At 42.2% G+C, this 18,768-nt stretch overlaps 1 protein-coding gene and 1 long non-coding RNA gene across 4 annotated transcripts; one reads left to right on the forward strand and one right to left on the reverse strand.

The window, feature by feature from the left end:
• Nucleotides 1–1,957: 1,957 nt before the first annotated feature.
• Nucleotides 1,958–18,686, reverse strand: LOC308477296. 3 transcript variants are annotated; one of them, XR_013986458.1, is made up of 5 exons: nt 18,597–18,686; nt 15,326–15,415; nt 14,345–14,418; nt 8,281–8,359; nt 1,958–2,080 (listed from the first exon to the last, which is right to left on the reverse strand). It is a non-coding gene; the product is annotated as an uncharacterized lncRNA (long non-coding RNA). The 3 variants fall into 3 exon arrangements; XR_013986459.1 differs by lacking the exon at nt 18,597–18,686 and adding an exon at nt 18,164–18,450 and having other exon boundaries at nt 15,326–15,438; XR_013986460.1 differs by lacking the exons at nt 1,958–2,080; nt 8,281–8,359; nt 18,597–18,686 and adding exons at nt 10,488–10,637; nt 18,164–18,450 and having other exon boundaries at nt 15,326–15,438.
• UPK2 (uroplakin 2) lies at nt 2,000–10,030 on the forward strand. Its single transcript, XM_081005799.1, has 5 exons — nt 2,000–2,093; nt 4,174–4,330; nt 6,600–6,837; nt 8,094–8,173; nt 9,176–10,030. The coding sequence occupies exons 3-5, from the start codon at nt 6,743–6,745 to the stop codon at nt 9,310–9,312; spliced, it is 312 nt and encodes a 103-aa protein (XP_080861925.1). The 5' UTR covers nt 2,000–2,093; nt 4,174–4,330; nt 6,600–6,742; the 3' UTR covers nt 9,313–10,030.
• Nucleotides 18,687–18,768: the final 82 nt, after the last annotated feature.

Genomic DNA, 18,768 nt, shown 5'->3' on the forward strand with positions numbered 1-18,768 from the left:
GAAACCACAGCAAAAGAATCTCAGGCTGCAGGCACATCATACATTTCAAGCACATTTAAAACAGATGGCTTCCGACTCGGAATCCCAGGCTCCCCAAACAATTTCCAGGTTGGAGGAGGCTGTGAAGCCGAGAGGGGTATAAATAACTAGGTCATACTAGGACACATGGCATTCTTAGGTGCCTAGTAGAGGTGGACAAGTTACTGCTGTGGCAAAACAGGGACAAGTTCTAACCCTCTGCAACAAAGAGTAGTGCTTCTATGAGATCCATGCTTTGTTCTTGGGAGGAGCTGCTACTATTTGGAAGACCCCATTAGCACTATTCTTGAGTCAAGGGCTTAGCCACACTTCCTCTTTCCCTGGGGAAAATGGCTCTTTAGCACTCAGTTGGTGCAAATGGCTTGCTGGGTTTTCTGTGGGTTGCAGTTTCTTCCGATTTAGAGCTGAACAGTGGGTTTCCCCTGAGAATAGGTGGTTTTCCAGGTCAGGGGTGGGGCGCAGAGGGTGCTCTTCAGCCTCCGCACTCATCCAGCCCTCACCGCTGACAGGCAGGCACTTGTGTGCTGGGCAAGGTGGGACATGGAGGGTGAAGAATCTCCTCTGCGCTCACCCAACCCTCACTGCCACAGCCCAGCAGGGCGCTATGGGGATCTCGGGGGGGGGGCTGTTTGCGCCTCCCATATTGTAGGCCGGGTCACGGCCCCCCTGGCTCCCCCACACTTCACCCCTGGGAGTGGGGCAAGGAGAAAACTGCTCAGCCCCATGCTTTCTAGGCACAGGACAAGCGGAAGTGAGGATAAGCCCAAATACAACAGAAAAAATACATACCTGCAGATCTATCCAATTCCCAAAGATTACATATGCTGTTTATGCATGGAAGAGTACATTTACAGTAGAAAGTTAACTTTTTTAAAAATGGAAAGGATAATAATTTTATTAGTTTATTAATTGCTTTTTACATAAGTCTCAAAGTGATTTACAATAAAAAATACCGTATTTTTTGCACCATAACACTCACTTTTTTCCTCCTAGAAAGTAAGGGGAAATGTCTGTGAGTGTTATGGAGGAAATGCCTACGGGTGGCATGCCTATGGATTTTCCTCCTCTAAAAACTATGTGCGTGTTATGGTCGGGTGCGTGTTATAGAGCGAAAAATACGGTAACTAAAACAGGTTCCAAAGAAATACAGAGAAAATGAAGGATCAGTTTTAAAACAATGGAAAATGAACACCGAAGGCAGAGATGAGTACGTAGGTGGGTTTTCCATCCAGCTGGAAAAGGTTGTTGAAACAAAAATGTCTTCAGTTGTATCTCAAAATTATGATGCCCAAAAAACAGGGGCAGCCACAGCCCTCTTCTAAGTTGCTGTAGCGCAGGCTTCTTAGCATTAAAGGGAGAAGCTCTCCTGCTAAATGCCATGAGCTACCAGGGATGGAAGGGGGAAGGTGGTCTCTCAAGTTACCTTGATCACATAATGTGTATGTTATTTATTTTCTACAGTCTACCCCACATTAATAATGTTAACTCCAGGCACAGACAGATGACTTTGGAACCTCTCACACACTAACAAGTTTTTTTTTAATCTCTGAAACTGTATGTAATTGTTAAATATTACCATGGGTATGCTCCTGATATTCTTCTGAAAGAATGCACTCCATTAGGAATATAAAAAGAAAACTATCTTGTTTCAGCCCAGTTCTCATAATTTTATTTTATTTTTTAATTTTTTAACATTCCTGTAAGTGCTTTTATAGGTAAGTATGCAGTTCCCAATACGTTAAGGACTGTGTTCTTGCATAAGTGCCCAGCACACCTTGCTCCCCTGTCTTGCTTCTGCAGCACCTGATTATCTTGTTTTCCTTGTTTTTCTGGCCCATTTCATGCTTACAAAAGAATGGGCTGCCCATCCACACCGCCTGCCCCCCGCCCGGCCAAAGCAGAAAACTTGCCGTTCGATCAACTGTCCTTTCAGTTGGCCACTTAGTTAAGTCTTGGGTGCTGGCTGTACAACATGAAGCTGAGTTTGCTCTTGTGTTTGCTTGGCAGTTTGGGATCTGGATGGGCTGTTCCAGTGGAAGACCTGGAAAAAATCAGTAAGTATTACCTTCTTGCTTGAGCAGGAATAGGTTGCCAAAGCGTTGAAGTGTAGAACTTGGTCTGGATGGCAGGAACATAAAGTCCACTGTCGTCTCAGTACATAAATTTATATTGATGAAGTTCCATATGTTTTGGTGATGTTTTATGGCAAATAACTGTTCATATTAAATAACAGTTTATGTTCTACACTACACATATGATTTGCTTGCAAAATATTTAATCCATAATTTTTTTGTCATCATGACCTGATTCTGCTGATACTTTCAGACTTTCTCTTCCACTGTTATTGTTTTCTTCCCTTGGGAGAGTCCTGTACCTTTAAAAGCTGTGTGACAAGTAAAAATTCAGATACTTAAGCTTTCCCCATTATTACAACTGGATGCCCCCAAAGAGCTGAATTTCTGCTTCTCACGCAGATGTTAAAAGCATAATAACTTTGCTTCAATGTTTTTTTCTTGGCAACCTTACAATAAATCAATCCTTGTCATAAGGAAATTTACTTTTATGTACAGTTCCAAGCAGCACTTCAGAAAACAAAGAATCACAACTAATAATTCAGTGGAGTTGCATTGTATATGTCTGAGAAAGAACTGAAACCTTCAAGGCTATAACTGATTATCGCCGAGAGATGACAAATGACTAGAAAGCCTCATGACATGAGTAGAAAGCTAGAAAGGACATCTGTATGTTAAAGCAATAATGGAGAAATCATTTTGTTTGTGATATATTTTCAGAGATATAAATAGAGCAACGTAAGATACATTTCATATGAAGCTGTTAGGGAAGAAACCAAAGAAGCTTTATGTTCCCTGCCACTACATCAGAGAAGCTACAATGTTAACAACATCATATTTCAATTATCCTTGCAATGCTGTATGCAAAACATGTTTCGCTGCTGCTGTAATGATCTCTTGAGAAAGGAAGCAGTGGGTGGGTCTGGATGGCTAAAGGGCAAACATGCTGATGGGCAGCTAATGAGTTTTTCAGGTTATTGTTTTTAGGTTGTTTGCTGAGATTAAAAAACACATTTGAATAGAGATGGATTATTATGATAAACTGATTGGGTGAAAAGCAGTTCTGCTTCCTTCTTCTCTGTGTCCAAAGTAGGGTTGCTGCCTTTTTGACTGGCCCTCCGCCAGTGCAGACTAAAGTTTGATGTTTCCTTGCCTTACTCCAGCACCTCAGATCTGTCTCTCTGGCCCTTGGGACTCTCCCTGGCTTGTGTCCCTCCTCAGCCACCCCCTCTCTGAGAAGGCCTCATCCCTCAATGACTCTGCTTCAAACTCTACTTCAGTGTTTTTGCCTGCCTGGAAGGTCTCCTCGGAGTATGGCAACATTCACATTCAGGGGTCACTTTTGCCCCTGGCCCTGCCTACCATTAGCATGTGGCCTCCAGAAGCCTCTCTGGAAGAGAATGTGGCCTCTGGCGGGAAAACATTCCCTACTTCTGACCTATATACACTGAAGACCTCCAGTCCTTTGAAACTCCACCCTAAACTGAGCTGGTTCTACCAAAAAGCCCTCCATTTGAAATCTGGCTGATGGTTCATTCAGACACAGCTGTCACGATTCAGGTCTGTGCTCATGAAGTGATGGACCTGCATGCCTGAGCCAGCCCGTTTCAGCATCTCACTGGGCCTGCAATTTGAAACAGCACAACACATTCAGCTATTGAATATTGTTGAGTGTGTGTGGAGAAAATTTGGCACATGGTATGGCCTTCTGCAGCAGCTGCCATCAAGCATTTTGTACAACAGCTTCTGAATAGGAGCAGCCTATGTCAGTGCTGTGAACTTGGGACTTTCAGAAGCAGTACCACTGAAAGTTTCACAATAATTCTTGCCCCCTTCTGACTGGGAGGGGATGGAACTGGTTTAAAAGTAGGAGCCTACTCTGAACTTAGCAATAAATGTCTGTTTATGTCTTTGCCCTTAGTGATGGCTATCTGCAAGTTTGGGGCTGTGATTCAAGCAAAGGCACTTTGAAAAGTGCACTTTATTCAATTGACAGGGTTTGTGATAAATTAGCTATCCCATGGAACAAGACCATGATGTTACTTTTCATTTTGTTTTTCAGCATTGGATTTTTTCCCTAACAACAGCATGCTTTTAACAACCTATATGAGCACCTACTTTCTTGTCAATATCCCAAAGTGTGTTACCACCGCAAAGTTTTTCTCCAGCCACAGTGAGAATAGCTGTAGCTCAGCTTCCTGACTCGTCCACTTTGCCAGGTATGGGATTTATGTGTGTGTGTGCATGTAACATTTGATGCAGCCGTGCAGGAATGAGCGGGATCCTGCCTGAGAGATTTTGTTACTCTAATCCAGATATGGAGAACCTGTGGCCCTCTAGATCTTGTTGGCCTCCACTTCCTATCAGCTCCAGTAGGCAGGAATGATGGGCATTATAGTTCAACAACATTTGGAAGGCCAAAGGGTAGCCCCCCTTGGTCTAATAATTGTTTCCCTTCTATTAAAAGTCTCACATGTTTCTCCAGAGGACAAACCTCAGCATTCTACTTTGAGCAGAAGTCAGCAGCTGAGGGGATGGTCTGTTGCAGCTGTCTTCCAGAAGTGATGAACCTGCGGCTGTGTGAATTTTTAAAACTTTTTTCCACATAGCTCCCATGCAACCCACCTCAAGGGCATTTAAATGCCGAGTGCCTGAAACATAGGGAAAAACATTAACATTCATATCCCTTTATATCCCAAGTGCTCAGTATACGATTTTCAAAACCAGGTTTTAAAACTGCCGTCCAGCCTGAGAAAGTTTAAAATAACAAGAGTCACCAGCAGATGTGACCTGAGGGGGGGGGGCAGATATTTTCCTTATCCTTCGTACATCAGTCTTGTGGCACCTCACAGACAAGCAAAACTTGCTGATCAAGAACTGAAGATAAAAACTACAGCATTTCTGTTCCACGTTTTACTTCATTCCTTTTCCATTAATGTACGTCTCGGCTGGACTTTCCAGTCCCAATCCCTCTTGCTTTGAAATGACCAACAGAATACGTGGACAATTTTTCAGGGACTCTTTCATAATGTAGAGAATTAGCGACTGAGTGCTGTAATCTTTTTCTCTTTTCCTTATCTGGACATGCAATAAGAGTGCTTGAGGAAAGAAAAATACAACATATTTTATGCTTCCTTATCTGTCCATCTCACAATATTAAAACTGTAAATGAGAACGTTTTTCTGTCATTTAGCCAGGCCGTAGACTTGAGCAATGGAAACTGGGGAAATGATGGGCTCTTTGCTACTGGAAAGGGCTCCCCAAGGATGTTATGCTATGCTGTGGCTTATTTATGTACAGTATTTTGACCCAAAGGCAGCCAAAGCGGTAACCAGCATAACAGTACAAAGTGGGAGGGTGGGGAGTACAATAAATACAACTGGGTTTGACGGTTGGCCTGTATTACAAAGAAAGGTGGTCATATATTCAGGAAAATGAATAGGTTCTGGGTCACGTTTTAGTCCCCTTAAGCTCTTGGGCCATGTTCTGTTTGCTTGGATTTACAGATATAGAGGGACACAGAGAGGTGCACACAATCATTCCCCCTCCATTAAGCTGAAGAATTTAGCAGAATGATGAGTCTAGTCTTCTCTCTACTTTCTTGGCTTTATATAATCCTTGAAATGTCTTTACCTGTCACTACTTTGGATGACAAGAATTTGGAGTTCATGATTGCTAGTGCCTGTCCCTCAAGTGTCCCATTTTAAGAGGGACATACAAGATCACAGAAGCCAATCCCAGCTTCTGTTTGGATCCCAGAAGCACTGGCGGAGGAAGAGGAGTGCGGGGGAGCACACTGCCCCCGGCAGCGCGATCCCGGTGGGGTGCCATTGCGGCTGACCCCCCGCTAGGTGCCACGCCCCAGCAGGTGGTATGCCATGCCCCCAGGACACATGCCATGCCCCCGCCTGCTCTCCGCCCCCTGGTACCGGAGCATGAAGCTCTGCCACTGCCCGGAAGGTCCTGTTTTTTCATCTGGTGCGAGTCCAGAGTGCTGGACCAAAAGATGCTCACTCTGGTACAAGTCAGCAGGGCTGTACCACTTCTGGTATGATCCTGCTAACGAGTGCCAGAGTGCCGGAACAGAAGAAGGCGCGTCCCTCCTGATGTCCCAATTTTGGGAACAAAAATTTGGAGGGTATGGAAATAGCATTTAGTGTTCTTTCTCATTTCTACCAGTGCAGGCTTCCAAGAAGAAGGGATTTCATTTTTCAGTGATCCATTTTTGAAAAAGGAAAGGGAAAGGCCCCTCAAATAGAGAAATCCAGCGTGTCAAGAAGAAGGCTAGGCTAGCTTTTTATGCATGCATAGAATGTTTATTCTTGTTTACGTATCAAAGATGCAATCCCTCACCTGCCATCTGAACAGGTGCCATCCCAGAAGAGCTGTAGCATTTTCTGTTTCTACATGTTGAAATGACTCTTTGTGCTGTACTGATGAAATATGTTTGTGGTTATCATATTATGGGCTGTTCTTCATCTTTTGAAGGTGTGACAGATACTGAACAGATTGAAAATCTCCGCAAAACACCTCAAGCCACTCTTTATTTTGCTGGGGAATTCAAGAGTGTCTCCTGTGAAGTAGCTAGGGACATTGTGGTACTGGATTTAGATAACAGCCAATATGAGCTCATGACAGTCGTAGGCTACCAGGTGGGATCAGAATTTTGCCGCCAAACTAAAGGTCCCTTCTGCAATCAAGCCCTCAAGCCATCCACATTTTATAGGTAACTATGAACACTGATTGAAATATATGCACCTCTGACTTTTTAAAAATAATGTCTATTTTATTTACAGACCATGCACTAATTTTAGAGGCTAAACATTTGTACCTTTCAGATGGTTACTGGTGTATGCTGGGCTGCATCTAGGCAGGGGAGGAACTGAGGTTGTAGCATTCTAGGACACTGCAAACATCAAGCTTGTGTTTAAAATAGTTTACAATCAGCAGGAGAAAAACCTGTCACATGGAACCTTGCCTTTGGAATGATCTCAGGATAGGCACACATGGAGAATTAGCATGATGATGGGGCAGAAGCTAGGCTCCCCTGGTTTTTTATATATGGAAGAAATCTTTTTATAGGGAGAAGAATTTTAATACAGTCTGGAGTGGCATAGTCCAGCACAGGTTTACCACTTAAATAAAATTAGGCTGCCTTCTCCCAGGGCTTCCAGGAATGGTGTAAAAAGCTTTCTTGTTCCATTAGAATGCTTGTGGAGTAGGAGAAACTCCTCATCCTTTGCTTACCTATTAAGGATAAATCTTTTGGGTTTAACTAGTACCATACAAATGATAAGTTTGTCCTATTATGTATGAATGTGGTTGGCAATGCGTCAGTGTTGGTTTAGCAGACCAAAACTTGAATCCACTGCCTCTGGCAATAGACGACAGAGGAGTGGCATTGACCTGTTTCCTCCAGTATCCTTTTCGGGGCATTTTTAAAAAAAGAAAATTACTATATTCGTCTTCTTTCAGTATTAAATTTTTATTGGTTTTCTGATTATCCAAAATGTATGGAATCAATTACAAAACGTTTTGTTACATACCAACAAAACAGAACAAAATATAACATTTAAAATGGATCTTGAGAGAGTTTTATAAGAAAAGTAAGGTTTTCAGTATAAAATAGAAGAGACAGGTTGAACCAGGTAAGCGATTTTGGTTGTTATCAATAACTTTATTATGTTTGCACACTTTTAATTATGGCCATTATTTGCACACCACCTGCATTTATTTTCCAATATAAAAGCAAAAGTACATAGTACCAGTATTCTAAAAAGGCAACATTCCCCCCAGGGCAAGACCAAATTTTAATAATAGAAGCTAAGACTATGGATTCAGGATGGTGGGTCGAGCATTCCTATTTAACATGTTAAAACATGGGGCAAAGACTACAGTGAGATTGTCTCCAGTTCTATTTTCATACTTGATATTTTAAAGTGCATATGAATTTTCCCTGGCCTTTTAATCTTTATTTTCTAGGGTGAACTTCTTTTTCTTGGATGGCAAGTCTACAATAAGAGCTCATACAGATTGGTCAACAGCAATACAGACCAAAAATGGTGAGTTTCAGAAATGAATAGATGTATCCTAGAATGTAATACGTTGCCCAGTTAAAAAATATCTGTGCAGTTAAGGACAGATATGGTAGCGGAAAATATTCACCTACTTGGTATGTGAAAGATTTTGAATCTGGGTTTTCCACTGCTGCGTAACCTAAGTGGCCATTGATGTATGGATGCCACCCACTGTGTGAAAATAAGAATAGATACACTTGTGAGTTGTGAACAAGCGGAACCTTAAAGTCTAACCACTTTTATTATGACATTAGATTTCATACACTAGAGTCCACTTCACAGGTGCACATGTAGGCCAGACTAAAAATTGTTAGACTATGCCACAATACACTTTGCTTCCCCCCCCCCCCCCAAAAAAAACTAACACAGGAACAACTTTGCTGGGGTTTGTTTTTTCTGATATGGAGAAGTTGGTACTCTTCCTCCTGACCTCTAGTTCTCTGTGAGGAAGGAATGTTCTTTCTGCAGGAAGGAGTGTTCAGTCACGTGGGACCACACTGGCACTCTGCCACCTTGTTGATTCAATAGGAATATGTTGTGTGTATACTCGTGTTATACAAGTCCTGCCTGAATACCTCAGTGCAATATTTTTAGTTGTTATACATAAGTATAAAGTATTTCCTTAGTAGGGATATAAAATGGACTTTGCCAATTTATAAATGGACTTTGACCCAATCTGTCTTGATTGCTTTAATTCATGGGTAGGCAAACTAAGGGCCGGGGGCCGGATTCGGCCCAATCACCTTCTCAATCCGGCCCGTGGATGGTCCGGGAATCGGCTTGTTTTTACATGAGTAGAATGTGTCCTTTTATTTAAAATGCATCTCTGGGTTATTTTTGGGGCATAGGACTTCATTCATGTTTTCCCCCTCCAAAATATAGTCCAGCCCCCCACAAGATCTGAGGGACAGTGGACCAGCCCCCTGCTGAAAAAGTTTGCTGACCCCTGTGTTTAATTCTTGAACCCGTTTTCCTTTTGCATTCCAGTGACAAACTATGAAACTGCTGATGTGATGTTTGAGCGAGCCGGAGGAATGATAGTAATCACCATTCTGGTCTCAGTTGGTGGGGCTGTCCTAGTGGTTGCCTTAATTGTAGCAGTAGCTCTTTCAAATAAGAAATAGAACGCCAGGCAACTCAGCGCTTCCTTTCTTCTGGAACAGCGGCAACAACAGATATGAATCAACTGCAGGAGTTTTCCAGAGAATCAAAGAATGTACTTTAGTAACATGTTTTCAGTCAAAGAACAAGCATTCTGAAGAACGAGAGTATCTTAAAAATGTTTTGGGTTGGTGTTGTTTTTTTGGTAGAATTTAACCTACAATGACTGCAGAAATAATGCTGTTTATGTGGCCTCTTCCCACAGTATGTTTTTAAAGTCTATATATCTGAAAATGAGATTGTGGTTCCCTGTATGTTCATTGGTGACAAACCTTTGTTGTTGCCGCATAATGTATGAAATGCTGCTTAGATGAGTCTGAATCATAATAACAATTTCAATGTCTTTAGCGTGGGGAATGGAAGTTCCAGAGAATTAAGAGGAGGGGAAACGCTTAAAGTGACACCTTTAACTGGACCAACTTCTACAAAGGTGCATATGCAAATTTTAATGCTTTATTCTTCATTGTTCCTGCCTGCCTAAAAAAGAATACATCTGCAAAACCCAAAGGCTGGTGGACTTTGGTCCTATAATGCAGCTTGCTATTTCATGTCTTTCACATTTATACAAGTGCGCTTTTGGACAGGCTTTTGTGCTCTGTTACTATAAAATAAAAATGATCAAATGTTGTACAGTCCTAAATGCTCCAATGTCATGTAATACAAAATGACACGCACAAAAAGGCTTTTGTAATCATTGTGTTCAGATTGAAGAAATGATAAATTGTTAATCTTTGTGTCTTCTTTGTCTTTTAGTTTCTGATTGTATGCTACAATGCATGCTGGTTTAAAATAATAAATAACCACAACAACAACAACAACAACAACAACAACAACAACAACAACTTAAACCTGTAACACTGTGAGAAAAAACTGCAGGGTTTATATTGCAAAATCTATGCATATCCATTCAGAAGTAAGCCTCATGGAGTTCAGTCAGGCTTATTCCAAGACTGCCGTTTTAGTCATCCTACTGGCTAAGTGTAGTTTGGGCGATTAGTGTGACAGCCCCATTTAGACCCTTCTGATCCGCTCCCAGATGTTTGAACCCCTCTTTTTCTAATCCCTTTAACATGTGAACAACTTATTGCGAAGTAGCAATACAGGAGGGTGTACCTTACTTCTTTATTGTTTACTCACATTGTATACAAAATGCTGCTGCGCTCCCAAAAGGAGGACCATGTTGAGCAAAATCAGGCAATGATATTTCCATTGTTCCTCTCAAGACATAAGGTATCCGCCTTAGTATTATCTCATCACCAACTACAGCTCACTGCAGCCAGACAGGCAGCTAGAATAAGGAGGAGATTCTATAGCTAAGAGCCAAACTCAGTGTGACATTGGGGACCTGCTGCATTTTTAAACAAAGCACCCCCAAAGCTGCTATTTCATAGAATCATTTATTTGTGCATGTGTGTTTTCCCCTATAGGGCAAACAACCTGATGGTGCGATTTTAATTGGGAACATGGCACTAGGAAAGGATTAAACTTCTCCGCCAGAAGCACTGTCCCACTTCATTTGCCCCTCTCCCCTTGACTGCTATTGAGGGTTTAAAAAAAAAAAAAAAAAAAAGAATAGGGAGATCTGATCTCCTCCTGACACTACTTGTACTTTTTAAAAGTCTGGAATGGATTAATCCATTTTGCATTACTTTCTATGGGAAAGCGTGCCTTGGTTTTAGAACGCTTTGGAAGTTGAATGGACTTCCAGAATGGATTAAGTTTGAGAATCAAGGTACCACTATACTTGAAATATGGGAACAGCACCAGTGAACATTTTGTTTGGTTAAAGTTTTTTTTAAAACTGCTTCCCTTTATGATTGTGGTGCCATTCCATTATAAGCAAAGGGGGAAACTGGCAGATAGCGCCACCTAGAGTAAGCCCAAAATATGGACAAATAATGTGGCAAAAATAAGTAGCGACTGGGAAATACATTTTGTTTTGTTTTGTGCTATGGATCATAGATGGAGGCGAGGAAAGCAGGGAAGGCAAGTACAGTTACAGCTGCCAATTCTACTGCTTTCTCCAAACACCCCAGGGCTCCTTTACAGGAAAGGTGACCTAACTGGGCTCCTGACCCCCACAGGGGTGAAAGAATATAGTTGGCTAAGGGAGCCGTGGACTCAAAAAGGCTGACCTCTGCTATTGCCATTTACCAGAAAAATTAAGTTCTATTGCACTCAAGGGGACGTAATTCTGAAGAGACAGAAAATAATAACAATAATAATAATAATAATAATAATAATAATAATATTTATTTATACCCTGCCCTCCCCAGCCAAGGCCGGGCTCAGGGCGGCTAACAAGCAATAATAAAAATAAGTTGAATGAATACAACTTAAAAACAAAATTAAAATACAACATTAAAATATTGAAACATTAAAATATTAAAATGCAGCCTCATCACAGGAGGAGAAGGGAAAGAAAAAAGAAAGAGAGGGAGGGAATCAAATTGGCTCCAAGCCAAAGGCCAGGCGGAACAACTCTGTCTTACAGGCCCTGCGGAAAGAAATCAGAAAAGGATGTCTTCAACTGCTGGCCAATTATGCTGAAATGTGCCACTATTTTGTGGCTGGGGTGGGTGTCAGTACTTTTCAACTGTCTCAACTCAAGTGGGTCCTCCTGTAGAAAGTTGAGAACCCCTCAAGTAAAGTCACAGCAGAGCTCACTGTGTGAGGAAAAGTGTTTATATATTGAAGATATATAAACTGGACTTGTACATTGACTGCTTCCGCCACAGAATCCAAACAGATGTAACCAGAAAACACCATCGCTTACAACAAAATCTAAACCATGCTGAAAGGAGAGCCATAGATAATCTCAGAAACAACCCAAACATTATAATTAAAGAAGCAGACAAAGGGGGAGCTGTCGTCATCATGAACAAAACTGACTACATTCAGGAGGCTCACAGACAACTTTCCAATACCGCCTTTTACACAAAATTGGACTCAGAACCCACACAAGAATACAAGAAAGAACTGAACAAGATTGTTAAGGAGCTACCCCCACACATCCAAGAACAGATCCTCACCAACACACCAACAGAACCTCGACCAGGAACTTTCTATCTTCTACCTAAAATACACAAACCAGGAAATCCAGGACGCCCCATCATTTCAGGTATTGGCACTATTACAGTGGGTGTCTCCGGTTATATGGACTCTGTTCTGAAACCATATGCCATCAGTGCTCCCAGCTATGTACGTGACACCACAGATTTTCTGAGGAAAATACAATCTTTAAATAATCTTCCCAACAATACTATACTAGCTACTATGGACGTGGAATCTCTGTATACCAACATCCCACACAACGATGGTTTACAAGCTATAAGGAACACCATTTCAGATAAAACCACAGCGGACCTTGCCACCAAACTCTGCCAATTTGTCCTTACCCACAACAACTTCAAATTCGGTGATGACCTGTTCCTTCAGATCAGCGGCACAGCAATGGGCACCCGCATGGCCCCACAGTATGCCAACATCTTCATGGCAGATTTAGAACAACGTTTCCTAAACTCCTACCCACTCAAACCTCTCTTGTACCTGCGATACATTGACGATATTTTTATCATCTGGACACATGGTCAACAGACCCTGGACACCTTTCACCAGAAATTCAATGATTTTCACCCCACAATCAACCTTACAATGAATCAATCTATGCAAGAAATACATTTTTTGGACACTACTATAAAAATACAGGATGGATGCATAGACACCACCTTATACCGTAAACCAACTGACCGACAAACATATCTACATGCCTCTAGCTACCATCCCAAACATACCAAACAGTCCATTGTATATAGCCAGGCACTACGTTACAGCCGCATCTGTTCCAATTCTACAGACAGAGACTCTCACCTAAGAGATCTACAGCAAACCTTCTCAGAACTAAAATACCCAGCAGATGAAGTTAGACAACAGATCAACAGAGCCAGACTGATACCCAGAGAGAACTTGCTGCAAGACAGACCCAAAAAAGAAAATAACAGAACACCACTAGTCATCACATACAGCTCCCAAGTTAAAACAGTTCAACGCATCATCAGAGATCTACAACCTCTCCTGGACAATGACAGTTCTCTTTCTCAAGCTCTGGGAGGAAGACCTTTCATTGCCTACAGACAGCCACCCAATCTTAAACAACTCCTAACCCACAATAATACTACAACCAGACTTAACACGGACACTGGCACCAGAGCCTGCAATAAACCCAGATGCCAACTTTGCTGCCACATACACCCGGACAACACCATTACTGGCCCCAACAACATCACACATACCATCTCGGGACTATTTAATTGCTCATCGTCTAACATTGTGTATGCCATCAAATGCCAACAGTGTCCTTCAGCTCTCTATATTGGACAAACAGGCCAAACCTTACGCCAAAGAATAAACGGACATAAATCTGACATCAAGAATCACAAAACAGAGAAACCAGTAGGAGAACACTTCAATCTCCCAGGACATTCTATACAAGATCTCAAAGTAGCTGTTTTACTACAAAGGAATTTCAGAAATAGACTGGAAAGAGAAGCTGCTGAATTACAACTCATTACCAAACTTAAAACAATGGAGAGACCTGGTCTGAACAGAGACATCGGATTCTTATCTCATTATACATGACTAAGCCATTTCTCACCTTCTCACCCCTTGCCTTTTCCTGTAAGACCTATTACAGTCGTTAAGAGTCGTCAACAGGCTCATCTCAGCTATCTGCCAATCTCCGATTCCCACCACCCTTCTAAGTAATACCCCTCCCCACCTTCTCAATATATAGAAGGATCTGGTAACTTCTGTTTCAGTGTATCTGAAGAAGTGTGCATGCACACGAAAGCTTATACCAAGAACTAACTTAGTTGGTCTTTAAGGTGCTACAGGAAGGAATTTTTTTATATATTGAAGAGAGACTCCTGAAACACAAGACTTCCATTTCCCCCTTCACTTTCTCTCTTTTCTTTCTTTCTCTTCCTACCGACTCACCTTCTCTTTGTTTTCTTCTTTCCCTTTCTTTGTTGTTTGGTTGTGTAGCGAGGCCCCAGGCCCCCCAGTTCCCTCTGAAATAAACACACAGACACAAATAGATTGGGTTAATTGGGATAAAGTAGGCTACAACTTTATTGGTTACAGATGTGAGCGGTTTGGCTCAGGCATTTGGGTGAAGCCAGACTATATCCTGACTCCTGACCGTCTGCAGAAAGTCTCTGAAGGGTCAACCACCGAGAGGGGGAGTCCTATGATATACATCAATTAAGAGCACCCCCAGGGTCACCGATGGGGCCGTGGCAGGGCCCTAGCCGAGGCTTCGGACAGGCTCCACACCCCTGGATCCCTTTAATGGGATACCCTTAATGTAGAGGGGCAGGCCAGAGGCAACAACCGCCCCCCCCATGACAAGGCTTACCCAATGCCTAGCCTTACAAAGTTGTGACGATTGCTACAAGGCTGGCGAAAACCGAATGGCTGGTGCCAATTTGCCAAGTGGAAAAATTCCTCCCTGGCCCCCACAACCAGGCGGCCGACATTAGTCATAGCAAGGCCACAGTCAAGCAACACATAAAAAAGAGGGTGGGAGGGCTGGGAGACCCGACAAGAAGGCGAATAGAGGTTGCCCCCCCCCAGCTGCACTGCAGTTTAAACAGCATTGGCCACGCCCCCAGCTATCCCGATTGGTCGGCCAAGGGGTGTGACGTGGCTGGGAGCCCTAATGACGTGGGTGGCATCCCTCTGCCCCCTGCCAGGTCACAGGGAGCTCCCGGCTGCCCACCCACAACTCCACCACCCCGGGGAAGGGGAGTGGCTTTCTCAGTAGGTCTGGGCTTCAGTCTGGCATGAATGTAAGTAGAATATATAACAAAGTAAAGGCCCCTCCAGTTGTCCTTTTATTGAACATTCCTCATTACAAAACATGTTAACGGTGTGTTCAGGACAATGTTGTAGCTTTAAGAAATACGGTTTATTCACCTGTTTACACCTTCAGTCTTCATGGAGGGAGTCCAGATCCCAGTCTTTCTTCCCACTTCTTCCCAGCAACATTTGCTGTGGAAACCAAGCCTTAGGAGGAATGGTAGAAGGAGCTGGGTATGTTTAGCCAGGAAAAGAGGAGACCGAGAGGAGATATAACCATCTTCAAACATCTTAAGGGCTGTCATGTGGAAGGGGGAACATGCTTGTTTTATCCTGCTCTAGAGGGTAGGACTTGAACCAATGACTTCCAATGAAACATACGGAACCAAAGGAGATTCTGACTAAACATACAGAAAATCTTTCTGACAGTATGAGCTGTTTGACAGTGGAACTGTCTCCCTTGGGAGGTTGTTAACTCTCCTTCCTTGGAGGTTTTTAAGCAGAGGTTGGATGGCCATCTGTCAAGGATGCTTTAACTGAGATTTCTGCATTGCAGGGGGTTGGACTAGATGACCCTTGGGTCCCTTCCAACGCCACAATTCTATGATTCTAAGCCTCTCCTCCTGTCACCTCACACCCAGTGACCCTGGCAACCTTCCAAATCTCCAGTCTCTGTTCACCCCTCAGGGCAAGGAAGGAGGAAGGTTCTCTCAATGGCCCTGTATCGTTTCTCAATGGCCCTAGCTTGGCCAGGTCGTTTTGCATAGGCTTTAATAAAGATTTAATTTACGAATTACAAATTTGCGAATTATTTTTTTTTACGTTTACAAATTTAATAACAACAATAACAACAATATTATTATTGGTAGTAGTAGTAGTAGTAGTAGTAACCACCTCCCAAGGAAAAGCTGGCTCTCAAGGTGCCACTGTGCAATTACAAATTCCAGGGGATTAATTAGGACTATACCTGAGAGTTGGCCCCATTGAACTCAGAGGGACTTATTAGTTCTGGGTTACTTGAGCCCCACCCTCAAGTCATAAACTACTGTCCCATGTTTACAAGGTTTTTTACTCTCCTATATGAGAAGAGTCGTTCTCAAAGGGTGGCGTGCTGGACTGGCTCTCCCTGACTCTCACATGTTTCCTAGCCAGGAGTCTCAGGCCGCTGGATTTCTCAGAGGAGAGACTTCCTTTTTCTTTTTTCTTTTTTTAAAAGATATTTATTAAGAGTTTACAAGTTACAGAAAAAGCAAGAGAACAATAAAGAATTAAACAAAACAAAACAATACCTTACATCAAAAAAGATTATAAAACAATACAATAAAACAACAACAAAAAAGAACAAAAATATTTAAAAACACATCCAACCTTTCCATATCTTTACCTTTCATATACTTGTTTCATCGACCTCCTCACACCTCCCTTTTTTGTATTCTAGTTCAATTAGCTATTTCAGCAAGTCCTTTCCATCTTTCTCAATTTTCGTTCTAGAATTTAACTTAAGACACTCTAACCTTAAATTTTCCACTTTGGTCCATTAACAATCTATTTTTACTTAATTCTTTATAACTTTTCTGCTAAAGCCATATAGCTTCATTCCAGCATCCTTCTAACATTCATTAATTTTGCAATATTTCTGTAAATATACTTTAATTTTTTTTCCAATCTTCTTCCACCGACTCTTCTCCCTGGTCTCGGATTCTGCCAGTCATTTCCGCCAGTTCCATGTAGTCCATCAGCTTCATCTGCCATTCTTCCCTGGTGGGTAAATCTTGTGTCTTCCAGTGCTTTGCAATAAGTATTCTTGCTGCTGTTGTGGCATACATGAAAAAAATTCTATCCTTCTTTGGCACCAGTTGGCCTACCATGCCCAGGAGAAAGGCCTCTGGTTTCTTCAGGAAGGTATATTTAAATACCTTTTTCATTTCATTATAGATCATCTCCCAGAATGCCTTAATCTTTGGGCATGTCCACCAAAGGTGAAAGAATGTACCTTCAGTTTCATTACATTTCCAACATTTATTATCGGGCAAATGGTAGATTTTTGCAAGCTTGACTGGTGTTATGTACCACCTGTAAATCATTTTCATTAAATTCTCTTTTAAGGCATTACATGCCGTAAACTTCATACCAGTGGTCTATAACTGTTCCCAGTCGGCCATCATAATATTATGTCCAACATCGTGTGCCCATTTAATCATAGCAGATTTCACCATTTCATCTTGAGTATTCCATTTCAGCAGCAAGTTATACATTCTTGACAAATTCTTAACTTTAGAGTCTAACAATTCTGTTTCCAATTTTGATTTTTCCACCTGGAAGCCTAATTTTTTATCCAAATTATATGCCTCCATTATTTGATAGTAATGGAGCCAATCTCATACTCTGTTTTTTTAATTTTTCAAAGCTCTGCAATTTTAATCTGTCTCCCTCTTGTTCCAAGATTTCCCAATACTTCGGCCATTTGGCCTCCATATTGAGTTTTTTCTGAGCCTTTGCTTCCATTGGTGACAACCATCTTGGGGTTTTATTTTCTAACAAGTCCTTATATCTCGGAGGAGAGACTTCCTTTGGGAAGGAGTTGTGTTCTTATATAGCTTTCTGGATGTCCCACGATCATATAGATTGTTGTAAACAAAATCTGCCCTTATTCCCTTATAGAGCCCTTAGAGAGTCTTTTGTACGTTCTCCATCGGTAGGAGAAGACAACAGAGGCCAACCAGAGAATATTGAGAAGCAAAGCAGCTTGTAAGCCTGATCTTTATTGATCTGTCGCAACAGGGTGCTCCCCTCACACGCAGGAAAGGAGGAGGACCCAGAACCAAGGTGTGACCGCCCTTATGTAGACATTTTAAATTGCCTTCCCTGGAGCTCAAGACCACCCCTCCGTACATCATACATACATCACAGAAGGGGTGTAACCCAAGACCACCCCCTTACAAACCTCATACCTACCATCACAGAAATTTGAATGTTGTTGTTTTTCCTGTCTGCCAGGTTATCTGATAATGCCTTATCTGGCTGCCTTTCCTGGTAGTCTGTCCATTCCTTTGAGATGGTGATTTCCCAATTCCTGAGACAATGGGAAAGTTCCCTCGCCCCCTCCCTCCTTGCAGAGAAAACATTTGGTCAGTTTGGGAGTCAAAATGGTTTCAGGGCGGTCTTCCTGTGCTGCTCCAGACATGTGGTCCATGTATCTATATCTATATCTATATCTATATCTATATCTATATCTATATCTATATCTAATCTATATCTATATCTATATCTATATCTATATCAGAGCTTAAATTTTTTATTGCAATATTATAAGGTAGCTGTGTGTTCTATGTTATAAATCAAGCACTGCTCGGAGTTGCTTCTTTTTGTTTCCCACTGCAGTTCTTACCAATAAAAAAACCGGCGTGGCGCGAGCAAGTTTTCCTTCCGAAAGGGAGGACCGCAGAGGAAAGTTGGAGGACCGCAGGGGCAAAGCGGCGCCGTTTCTGCAGCCTGGAGCCAAGGAAGGATCGCAGGAAGGAGGAGGAGGAGGAGCCGGAGGAGCCGGAGGAGGAGCCCAG

Source organism: Podarcis pityusensis (genome assembly GCF_964106645.2).
Source record: "Podarcis pityusensis genome assembly, chromosome: 5".
Classification (NCBI taxonomy): domain Eukaryota; kingdom Metazoa; phylum Chordata; class Lepidosauria; order Squamata; family Lacertidae; genus Podarcis; species Podarcis pityusensis.

Bases quoted from the DNA above. Each gene is read 5' to 3' on its own strand.
- UPK2 (XM_081005799.1), top strand. From the start codon at position 6,743: ATGACAGTCGTAGGCTACCAGGTGGGATCAGAATTTTGCCGCCAAACT. The intron at 6,838-8,093 runs GTAACTATGAAC...TTTATTTTCTAG, and splicing joins AAGCCATCCACATTTTATAG to GGTGAACTTCTTTTTCTTGG. The intron at 8,174-9,175 runs GTGAGTTTCAGA...TTTGCATTCCAG, and splicing joins AGCAATACAGACCAAAAATG to TGACAAACTATGAAACTGCT.